The sequence below is a fragment of the Vombatus ursinus genome, unplaced genomic scaffold, assembly GCF_900497805.2.
Source record: "Vombatus ursinus unplaced genomic scaffold, bare-nosed wombat genome assembly UNPS02014945.1, whole genome shotgun sequence".
Classification (NCBI taxonomy): domain Eukaryota; kingdom Metazoa; phylum Chordata; class Mammalia; order Diprotodontia; family Vombatidae; genus Vombatus; species Vombatus ursinus.
The window spans coordinates 30,262,626-30,275,186 of NW_020954723.1; the positions used below are offsets into that span (position 1 = coordinate 30,262,626).

The following is a 12,561-nucleotide window of genomic DNA, read 5'->3' on the forward strand; positions in this document are numbered from 1 at the left end:
CAGGAAGAAAAGTTCCATTTTTAAAGAAATTTTAAAAAATCCTAAGTATATTTTATTTATTTACCCTTGCAACTCCACAAAATAAACAGTATGACAACATTCTTTCAAAGACAAACTCTGTGTGCATAATTTCTATACTCCCAATTTGTTTCATTAATTAAATCCTAAATCATCAATTTGGAGCTGGAAGGGGACTTTAAAGTCATATAGTCCAACTTTCTCATTTTACAGATGAGGAAACTGAGATCTAGACAGATTAAGTGACCTTCCCAAAATCACACAGGTAAATGACATTAAACGCACATGTGTGCACACATATACATGGCATGCTTTTCTTGATAATGATACTTGGAATAATATTATAAATACAAATGCTTCATTTATAAAAGGAACAGATTTTTGCTTGGGGTAGAGATCTAAGTACTGGAATCTTTAAGTTTAATAAATAAAAGAATGGGGATGGAGTTGGAGAAAACATGTAAACCCTTTCCAGCTCTATGACTCTATGACTAGAGTGGTATAGTAGATGGAAAGGTTGCTTTGAGTCAGGGAGACCTGGGTTCAATTCCTTCCTCCAGTCCATGCTAGTGACCCTTAACCTCTCAGTGCTCTATGCAGCTCTCAGAGACTATAGTTTTAGAGAAGGTGTAGAGACGCATTGCTAAAGTGGGGTTTCCTCACCCACGGGTACTCTACACCAATGAAATCACAGGTCAACCCAGACTCCTGTGCCTATCCTTCGGGGTCTCAGACTTATAATGGACCTCAGAAGTCACTTACTCCAATCTATCGCCAAAAAAGAATTCCTTTCTAAAACTGACCCTACAAATTACCATCCAGCTTTGGCTTCAAGATCTCCAAAGACAGCAAGACCACTACTTCCATTCCACTATGCCCATTCCACTTTTGGACAGCTCCTACTGTTTATCATAAGCCTGAATGTATGTGTTTTTTTTTTTTTTTTTTTTGTAATTATCATCAATTAGTGCTGGTCCTGCCTTCCTTAGCATGTTTCCTAAGGTTATCAGTAAAGATATCCTCAATGATGATAATTTAAGCTATTACTAAACTAAACATATTTTTAGTATATCAGGATGGCACCTATTCTACCATTATGAGGCTGGCTATTATCTAGAAAAGCTCTACTGCATAAGAATAAAGAGGTTTCATTATACAAGGAAAATGGCATTTCAGGTGCTCTGCTGCTGAAGGAGCATTTGCTCTAAGCAGTTAACATGATAGAAGAAGAAATAGAAAATAATTATTTCTATTCGAAAAATTTTCAATTTCTAAGTTGTTCATTAAATTCCAATCTTTTCCACATACCTTTTGACGTAAGTTTTTAACAGATTCTTTAATATAAAGCAAATCTTTACATGGGATGTATTTTTCAAGCATTTTGTCAAAGTTAGGATGGGACATCATGAGGAACAGCATCTTTCGACCGTAATACCTGCAAACGTGAAAGAAATATTTCTATCATTTAGACTTAAGTTGTTTAAGAGTTTGTATTATTATTATATAGCTGCAATTATTATTAATTCAACCCAAAAACCTACTTGTCATTATCAATTTAAACAGATTGGAAAGTAGTACATCCTAATGTTTTGTGGTCAGCTGGATCTAGATCATAATCTAGATGAAGAGCTAATTGTTTTGCTCAATCTTGTGAGTATCTATGGGAATCTTGCTTTCCAACACTAGCTGACCTTCGGAAAAACTGTGAAGCAGGTCAAGTGTGTCTCTGGCATTTGCTTCAATGCTCAGTAATCTGATTGTCAGCCACCTACTTGGAGCTTCTGACTTGGTTGACTCCCTGGAGCTTGACATCTTACATAGGAACCCTATAATTTGATTTTTTTCTTTCTCAATCCACCCCCACCAAAAACTTACCTGTCCTATGTGTACCTATCTCTCAGGAACTTGTTCTTTGCTTTCTAGGGATACAGTTAAGTAACTGTGCTAAATCTATATTAATGCTGATAATGTAAATGCTTTGCTACTCCCAGGTAAAATATGTGCATTTTGATAACAGTCTTCCAGAAATGATACTTTAAAGAAATGGCTCTCTTAGTGTGAATTTCAAATGACATAGTTAAGCCAGAAAGAGGTTACAGCAACAAGAGGCAGGGCTTAGGGGCCTGAAACTAAGTGGTAACCTTCAATTTCTATCAAGTACAGAGCAGTTTTTTCTGCCAAAGTGCTGGGCTGGCCCCGATACGCATTCCAATGCGTTTTCCCCTTTTGTCTCCACTTCCAGGTAAGGGTGCATAATTTGGAGGGAAGGAAGAGATAAAGAAAAGAGGCACTTAAGTCTCAGAAAGACTAAACAGATCTATCTCCCTTCTATGCTCTTCCCATAACTACAAAGTAGTTAAGGAGAAAATGGGAATATGTGGAGAAAACAAACATTATTCCCCAATTCCAATGTTCCTAGAACCAGAAATTGGCTCACAATCTGGATGACCAGCCCCTAAGCAGTTGCAAGTTTCTTGGAGACAACTCTAGTACTTAAATCCCTACTGGGGATCTAAGAATCACAACAGGGTCTAAGGATATGAGATAGAAAGATCCTGTAGTACAAAAAGGCCAATAAGCAGGTGATAAGAGACATATGAAATGAAAAATATTCAGTCTTGAATATTTAATTTTCACTATGTAATAATTTCAAAATCGCAAAGATAAATAAAAAATTCTATGAAAAGTAAGACCCAATGACTGCCATTAGGGGAAGGTTAAAGGGTGTATTCCAAAAGAATCTTAGCTTTCCATAATAATATAGCATGTTTCTATTATTCATGAATTTATCCAAAAAGCTTGAATGTCATTTTCCGTACTTTAGGAGTAATAAGTTCCAAAGGTTTACTTGCTGCTGTGTAAAACAGTACTTTTCTGTCTAAAATATATCCCTTTAATGTTTCAAATGCTGTCTCTGTAATCAACTTGCCAATTATGATTTTAAAGATTTTGATCATATTCTTTTCAATCTTTACCTTTCTAGGCAAAAAAAAAATCCTATTTTCAAAAATCTATCTCCATATAGCAACCCTTCAGTCCTGGTAAGACCCTTCTTTGGATATCCTTTACCTATGTCTTTATTTTTCTTGAGGGAGAATAAGAAAATGTACACAGTATTCCAAATACATTATGGCCCTGAACACTGAATGTAAGATAACATTTCCCCCCATGTTCTTCCTGATGATGTCTAGCATTTTCACTGCAGCAGCACACTGGGCCTATGGCTACAATGAACATTGCTCAATGATCCTTAAATCCTTTCTTGGATTGTAACTGATCATTATTCTATAAGTATACTTTGGATTATATTTCCCTAAATGCATTACCTTACACTTGCCCACAATGAAGTTCATCTGCCACTTTTCTGCCCACTCACACAGCCTCGTGTCGTTTTCCTGAAGTTCATCCCTGTGACTTGGCATTTCACTACCCAGAAGTGCGTAGTGTCATCTGTAAATTTGGAGAATTCACTGTGCACTCCTTCCAGATTATTTGTAAAAATGTTAAACAAGATCAGTACTAGCACCAACCCCGAGGGACCCCACTGCTGACACTTCTCCTTTCAGAGAAATGCCCACTTGGCCCTACCCTTTGTATCCTACTTTTAAGTCAGTTTACTGTTCATACCAAAATATTCTTCCCAATCCCAGGTGTTATTAGATTACACTTACTCTACGAGCACTAGCTCACCTAGTTTCTTGTGAGCTGTCTTGTGCAAACTTAGCAGCAGCTGGCAATATCCGGTCGGCCAGGTCTTTTGTTCCTGACAAAATTCGTTCTGGTTCGATTTGCTCCACCACATCAGACAAGTGCTGGGCTGTACATCTTCGTACAGCAATGTGTAAATGACTGCAAGGAAATAATAGTAAAATGAAACTAATCAATGAGATTAACTGTTTATCAGAGTTGATAAACCACTAAATTGCTCTTAACCTTCTAGCCCAATCCTTCTAAGCTAAAAAAGGAAGTATGTATTAACAATTTGAATTAGCTACCCCTGCACAAATGGCAAAAAAAAGATATTTATAATCACTGCCTGGTTTAGCACAGAGCAGGCACTTAAAAAATGTTTATTAAATGGCTGAAATGGACATCTGTTTCCTTCTAACCCTCTATGTAAATCATACTAAAATCTGCCTTCTTTCTCTATAGTCTGGACACTATGAAATTCCATTTTAGCTAAATTTATTTCAATTTTTTATGAATATTACCTTTGTCCTCCATTTATTAGAGAACTAATTGCACGTGCTGGAGTTACATTATTAACCATGGCCTTCAATGCTTTGTCTACATCTTCTCTTATAAATGTGTTTGATTCACCAGCTTTATGCAACAGAACTTTTACTGTGTTATCTATTTCTTGATCCATATTCTTTTTCAGATGAGTAAAGAGATCACCTAAACAGACCACAGCAGCACGAGAAACTCCAGAGCGTAAATTCTTCACCTAAAAATTTTAAAATCTTAAATAAGAATTCTTGCTAAATTAAAAGGCAAATCAACAAAAATATAAATCCTATTTTACCAATATTAATCAATCTCAGCATTAAATTCCCATATTTCAAAAAGTATCAGTAACATATTTTCACTTTCCTGTCCAAGCTTGGGAACTTCTGTTTGCTGTCCTAGGAAGCTGGGTTTCTGACTGGTGAGAATTTATCATGTCCAGGGCAGACTGAGATTCACCATGACATGTTCCTGTGCCTCTATCTCCACATCAGATCTAACACTCCAAGCTCCTGCCCTGTGAACCTAGGCTTCTGATTGGAGAGCATATGTCATTTAGCCCAGACCCAGACCCATTCTGTTAGTCCCTGGCCATTTACATGCAACGCACATATAATTCTTGCCCTTCCCTTCCTACTCTGGCTCTGTAAACAGTAATGAAATCAACACTCCTCCCTTGCTACCCCCTAATGTGTTGTTTTTCCCTATTAGGACATAATTTTCTTCAGAAGAGAGACTATCTTGCTTATTTGTATAGGTTTCCCTAAATCTTGGGAGAGTGCCTGGCACATGGTAAACACTTAATAAATGCAAAGCTTTTTATTCACTTATTCAGTGAAAATGACCAAAATAGACAGAGGCTATATTCCTTACCACTTGTTAAAGTGTACTGACTTTTAGTGAGAGGCTAAATACATGTTTTAATTCTCTATCAAAAATATGTTTTTAGGATTACCTCTTGAACAACAGCAAAACTTGTTTCATGCAACTTTACAGTCAAGACATCAGAATGAAAAGCAGATAAACATCGTATAAAATTCAATCCTTCAATTTTTTTTTCCCTATGGAAAAATAAACCAGTGGTAAAAGCATTAAAAACATATAATCTCAACTGGATCTTCGACTCTAATGTATCTGTGAAATACAGCCAAAGAATAAAGGAATACTTTATTTAACTTGTAAAGGTAATTCACTACCTCTTTCTGTGACAGTATCAGATCAGGAATCTGAAAGGAAGGGTTTCCTTAAATTGATTTTCCTTTTATGATCAAAGAGGAACCCTAAAATTTAAATGCTGGTAACAAAAGAACATTGGGGACAACAAACAAGCTGACTTTATTTTTCCTTCAGTGGGAAATTACATTCTTGTTCTACCATATGTAAGTATTCCTTTTGGGAAGGAAAGGAAGAGAAGGGAAAGATAAGCAAAAGTTAACGGAGGTTAGTTTTACTGGATAACGAAGGAGTAAGGTTATTGTTCTTAATATTTTGTATGAACAATCTTTCTTAGAAGCATAATACTCATATTTTAAAATCTCAATATGTAAAATATTATATGCTTAAGTAGCCTGTGCTTGTTTCCTATAACAACCTAGTGCTTATAGGACCTATGTGTGCCAAAAGATAAGAGATAATTAAAATTAAATAAAATTAAAGATGGTTAAAATTAAAGAAAAGCAAAAGATATATGAAAGATAATAAAGATAAAGGAAGTAAGCCTGAGAGATCTTTGTCTTTCTTTGTATCCCCAGTGCTTAGTACAGTGCCTAACATAAAAAGTGCTTAACAAATGTTTACTCACTACTATTGACTAAATAAAATTTTCACATGTGAAATTATTTTTGATGTCTTCAGAGGGTAGTAGGAACTAGCTGAGGTGGCTGTCTTCAACTACTACCTTTGATAAGAACAGTGGTTTTTTTTCTGAGTATTTAAATCTCTACAAAAAGATATTGTTAATTTGTGTATCCTCTCTCCTATTATTTTCTGAGGGGAACAAAACATTTCCTATATTACTTTCAGGTGGGTGCTAACTAGGAAAGTGTGGAGGTATCTTACCCTCAAGTGGTTCAATGAGAAATTCCAGTACCCAGGGCAAATTTAGTTATTATTGTTTTCATCACCACCACCATCATCATCATCATCACCCCACATTTACATAGCACTTCAAGGTTTGTGAAGCATTTTATGTGTTACCTCATTTGAGCCTCAAAACAACCCTAGGAGGTAGATGCTTTTATTATCCCTATTTTATAGATGAAGAAATTGAGGCTGGGACAGGTTAAGTAACTTGCCAAAGGTCACAGAGCTAGTAAGTGTCTGAGACCAGATTGGAATTCAGGTCTTCCTGACTTCAAGTTCAACACTCTATCCATTGTGCCACCTCATTGCTTTTGTGTGTTTTGTACCTACGGGTGCTGGGCAGGGGGGAAGGGGAGAAAGGGTTTTGGACAGAGGAGGCAGATGTGCTTAGGGTGTGCTGCAGCCAGAGAACTTCATGATACAATACAAATGAAGGCTTTATTTATTGTTCTGTTCATTGTCAAGACTTAAGAAAGTGGTCAAATGTTAACAATGCAGATGAAATTTTAAAATGTACTGCGCGAAAAAGTTTTCCCCTGGAAAGACAGTTGTTAAAACATTTACCAGCACACTGTGGCGTGTACCTGTGTGTGGCCATGGGAGCTGGAGAGGTTGAGAAATTGGGAGGTTAGGAAGCAGAGGTTGGGGTAAGTCGGGTACCAAACTTATCTGGGAAGAGGGAGAGTAACCTGGAGATCCGTCTATGACAGAAACTAGGATCTGGATGGGATGATGTAAGCTTTGAAAAAGGGGAAGTGGGTGCTGAGTGATGATGGTCCTAAAGGTACTTAAATAAATTCTAGCTTGGCAAAAATTACCTTCTTTTATAATTAAGCAAAAGTAATTCATACCTACATATACACAAATGGATCTGTGATTTCTTTGATTCAAATTACAGCCTACCCAGGACTATGCCCACCCTGTGAGGCTCCTGGCCATGCCCTCTTATAAATTCACCACAGGAAGTTCAACTAATGTGTTGGAATATGTCCTCAGGGACTATGTCCTCCACTATCAAAGTATCAGTGGAGTCCATTCCTACTCCCTTGTGATCGCTTGCTTTTCGTATGTGTCCAGCCCGTCTTTTCCTAACACACATTTCCCTACTGACAGCTTTCACTCCTGTCCTTTAAAGTTCCTCATTAGTTTCATATTGCTCATGCTTTATTAAAAATGGCAAACCTCTACAAAAGATCCCTTTCAACTTGAAAGTCACCCAATTTATGAATATCCTGCATATATCAAAGGGCAGTGTGGTACAATGGACAGAGAGTGAGACTCAGGCAAGAAGACCTGGGTTCAAGTCTGACCTCCTATACAGAATGGCTCTGTGAGCTGGGGCAACTCACTTTATCTCTAAGCACTCCAGCTAATTCTTTAAGATTAGAAGTTGTATAAAGATATCGCTCCCAATCTGCACAGATAGATGGTATTTCCTTATTGGGAGTTTCCTAACATCACAGATTTTGTCCAACCCCAAAACAAAGAGCAAACCTTCCCCACTACCAAGAATCAGCAACTAATAACAACAATAGCAGCGGCAGCCACAGCTAGCATGTTATGTAGCACTTAAGGGTTTGCGAAACATTTTATAAATATTACCTCATTTGATCCTCATAACAACCCTGAGGGATAGGTGCTATCATTATCCCCATTTTACAGATGAAGAAACTGAGGCAGACAGAGGTTAAGTGACATGCCCAAAGGTCACACATCTGGTTATTATCTGAGGCTGGATTTGAAATTGTCTTTTTTTTTTCTTTTTAAGGCAATTGGGGTTAAGTGACTTGCCCAGAGTCACACAGCTAGTAAGTGCCAAGTGTTTGGTCTGAGGCTGGATCTGAACTCAGGTCATCTTGACTTCAGGGTCAGTGCTCTATCCACTGTACCACCTAGCTGCCCCAAAATTAAGTCTTTTTGACTGCAAGGCCAGCATTCTATCCAGTGAGCCAGCTAGCTGCTTGTAACATTCCCACTGCCACTATTTTACCTTTTGCATATACTAGGTGGGCAGTCAAAGTGGTGGCAGTATGTGTTCGTGCACACATGTGGATATGTATGTGTAACAATGTGACTGTTCCCTATTGTTCTGTCCATCATCGACAGTGGACTATGTGCATTCCCTGTGTTAACATTTCCACTTTTGGGGGCAGAATGTTATTTTTCTGTAAAAACAATGCTATAAAGGATTAGATTCCCATATGAGCTAAAAATACCCTATTTTATTCACAATACTAGGTGTACATTAAGAGCACTACTCTCAAAACACATTAATAATATTAGTATTCTTATATTAACTGCATTATGTTTCAGGGGCACCAAAGGTTGAATGGACTTGTGGCTGGCCTGGGTTCTTTAACACCATTGTACTAAGTTCTTTTTTTTTTTAATTTTTTTTTTCAGGCAATTGGGGTTAAGTGACTTGCCTAGGGTTACACAGCTAGTAAGTGTCAAGTGTGTGGTCTGAGGCCAAATTTGAACTCAGGTCCTCCTGACTTCAGGGCCGGTGCTCTATCCACTGTGCCACCTAGCTGCCCCTTGTACTAAGTTCTAAGAAAAAGAATTGCCAATTAACTTTTAGAACACAAGGGATTGATAAACTGGGATCTTAGTATACTTACCAATCATCGTCAGCTAACAGTCTTAAGGCTTCTGTAAGTGCTACTTCTGGTTTGGAAAAAGGCCTCAGTTCAGATGGATCCATTATTTCTGGACTATGTGTGACAGATGGGATTCTTTCTTTGTATTGTGGTCTGGCCCCAGGAGACACTTCACCTATGAAAGTAAACTACATTAAATAATCACAGACCATCATGCCAAGTTCATGTAATATTAAATAAAATAATATTTTCACCTAATTTTATTTTTTATTAGAGTCACAGAAATCCAATTTTATTAACATTAATTTTAAACAAAATTGTATAATTAAATCAATAATAATGATGACGAGGCAAATGATAGCTAACATTTATACAGAACCTACTATATGCCAAGCACTATGCTAAGCACTTTATAATTATTATCTCATTTGATCCTTAAAACGACCCTGGGAGGTAGGTGCTATTATTATTCTTATTTTAAAGATGAGGAAACTGAAGCAAATAGGGTTAAGTGACTTGCCCAGGGTCACAAAGCTAGCACATGCCTGAGGTTAGATTAGAACTAAATTCTTCCTGACTCCAGGCCTGCCATTCTACCCACTGTGCCATCTAGTTGCCTCTGTGGGATAAAAATAATCTGAATCTTCATTTCTTATGTCTAAAACTATTTAGAAAATAATTGGAGAAAACTTTATGTCCTTGACATTTCAGATGCTGTTATATTCGTTATTTTTTTTTTCAGCTGTTGATCATGTTACACAAAAGTTTGGCTTCCCTTCATTCATTCATTGGCTTCACTTTTAAAACTGAAGATAACTCCAAAGTGACGGGATAAAGTCAAAGGTCTTCCTATAAGAAATATTTTGGGAACTGGGAAATAAGTAGGTAAGAAATTTGGAAATGAAGATCACATCAAGCTCATGATCCATCTTAATAATTCACTGGCTCACATATATCTCTCTATATCTGTATATGGGACAGCTAGGTGGTGCAGTGGATAGAGTACTAGGCATGGAGTCAGAAGACTCAACTTCCTGAGTTCAAATCTGGCCTCGGACACTCAGTAGCTGTGTGACCCTAGGCAAGTCACTGAACCCTTTGTCTCAGTTTTCTCATCTGTAAAATGAGGTGGAGAAGGAAATGACAAACCACTCCAATATCTTTGCCAAGAAACTGTGCCCCCTTACTCATGGGGTCATGAAGAGTTGGACACGACTGAAAAATTAATGATAACAACATATCTATATATAATAAAATTAAACTAAACATATATTTTATTTGTCTCTAGACTTTATGGTCTATCAAAATTGATACTACTGATGGCAACTTTAATAATCCAAAGTCCAAGAGTGTCCAATATCAACAAATATTCTTTGAGAACATGTAACTTTTTAAAAACCCTGTGTTGGTAGGACCTACTGAGGACATCAAGAGGTATAAGAAAGTTCTAGTCCTTAAACAGTTTGCAGTCTAGTTAATCAGAGGGGACACGTACATAAAAACAAAAAGCATCTTTAATCTGATTATTGTAGTCATAAATTAAGATAACCTATTGGAGTTAGAAAAATACATTATCTGGTATATTTGGAAATGAGAAATAACAGAATATTTTGATTAGACAGTTACTATGTATGAATCTTAATGTTTAACAAAAGCAGATTAAAATTTTATTCTGTAATTTCAAGGATCTGTGAGCTTCATTGTTATTAACTTCACTGAAGCGAACTGTTAACACCTCTATCCCTCAGCAGGCAATTTTTAAGGTTATATGACCAAAAAATGTACTGCCTGATGGCCAATGCTCTGGTGTCATCTTAGACAGCTATACCATTCATTATGAGGCTTATAATTAAAGCCTTTCCTTCTTGGTCAGACCTACCACTAAAGCTTATGCTGTTTTCACAGAGAACCCAGGGTTACGTTCACATCATGATGCACTGAAGAATTTTAGAAGATAGATAATAAAATATACTTCGCACTAAAACAACATGAATATAATTTAATCTTTCTTTGATGAATCAGATGACTACTGAAAAAGCTTTATATGTAGTAAATACAAGCCTCTATGAACTGAATAACCATGAACATCTAAACAAAGAGATCTTATTGATCCTGGTTTAACAACAAAAAACACAACACACAGCTAAGAAAAGTTTTAGATAAGAAAAGTTGGTAAATTGCTAGAATTAATCATATAACGTACTGAACTTCATCTTAGAGGTGTTTCTGAGCAGGGACTGTTTTTTGACCTTTTTTTGTACCCCAACACTTAGCACAGTACTTGGCATATAGTAGGTGTTTAACAAATGTGTATTGACTCTGACTGATTATAAATCCAGACAACTCTAGAAATCTTATTCCTTCTTTATTTTCAATGGAGAAAAAAATCTAACATTTTACTGCACAAAAAAAGTTAAAAAACCCACTCCAGCTATGGGGAAATAAAACTTGATTAGTTAATCCATTAATTATAATATGGTTTACACTTCCATTTCCAAATCTTATATAGTAAAAAGTTCTGCTATGATTACACATTATTATTAAACAAAACTATGTGTGGAAAAACCACAAACCAGATGTTTGAATCTTCCAAGTTTTATTTGTAACATTAAGGCTAAGATCAATCAACATTATCATTTGCAAACACTTCTGATTAAGGAACAGACTCTTACTTGCTCCTCAATCCTAACACACGTAATATACTATTTTATTCTTAACTTTAAACATTTCTTAAGTTTACATATCACTTTTATTCTCATCTACCTTTAAATTTCAAACCTGTCCAATAGTTAAATTTTAAAAAGTTGATAATGTTTTGATGCAAGATATTTCCAACACAAATCCAGTAAGCCCTTCAACATAGTACATTACCAGAAAGTTAAGAAAAAGTGTATAACAGTGTAATTATGAATGATACTTGTCAATTTTGCTTTTGTAGTTTACTAATTAACAGAAAGAAATATTTGACTTAACTTTGTTAAACATAGTGATAACAATCTATTGCATTATTTACCTTGAATCTTGTTGCATTTTAGTTTTATCTTTATGGTACTGTAGTAATTGTTCACTTTGTACTTTCGGTTCTGCTTTCCTCACATAGCATTCCTTCATAAAAGTTTCCAATGTCTTTAAAAAATGATCTGGAGACCTATATTCTACTCTTGGTTCTGCAATGACTGACTTCTACTTGTAACCACAAATTACTTAACCTCTCTATGCCTTAGCTATAAAATGGGATAGTTAGATCTAGTCCATACCTATCTCTAATAAAGTTATGAGAGCAGTCTGATTAGTCAAACAATAGGCATTTATTAAATACCTACTAGGTACTGTGCTAAGCCCTAGGGCTACAAAGAACAGCAAAAGTCTGTCTTTGTTTTAGGGAAGCTCACACTCTAATAGTGGAGACAACATGAAAATAATTATGTACAAATAAGATATATATATATATAGGATAAATTGAAGACAGTCAATAGAGGGAATTTAGTTGGATCTTGAAGGAAAAAAAATCATAGAATTTTAAAATTAGAAGGGAATTTAGGAATAATCTAATCATTTTACAAATTTCTTTATGGTATGTAACCTATTGGAGTTAGAAAAATGTATTATCTGGTATATTTGGGAATGAAAAATA

General features: G+C 35.9%; 1 protein-coding gene across 4 annotated transcripts in view; it reads right to left on the reverse strand.

The window, feature by feature from the left end:
- The window catches only part of LOC114030140 (TOG array regulator of axonemal microtubules protein 1-like), a 96,664-nt gene that overhangs the window by 11,436 nt on the left and 72,667 nt on the right, over positions 1–12,561 (reverse strand). For 3 of the 4 annotated variants that reach the window (XM_027844886.1, XM_027844885.1, XM_027844884.1), the window contains 5 exons: positions 8,949–9,102; positions 5,201–5,306; positions 4,230–4,465; positions 3,709–3,867; positions 1,327–1,453 (listed from right to left, as the gene is read on the reverse strand). In XM_027844886.1, the coding sequence (XP_027700687.1) occupies positions 1,327–1,453; positions 3,709–3,867; positions 4,230–4,465; positions 5,201–5,306; positions 8,949–9,102 (782 nt within the window). Of the gene's footprint in view, positions 1–1,326; positions 1,454–3,355; positions 3,469–3,708; positions 3,868–4,229; positions 4,466–5,200; positions 5,307–8,948; positions 9,103–12,561 lie in introns of those variants that run through there. The other variant, XM_027844887.1, reaches the window with a different exon arrangement.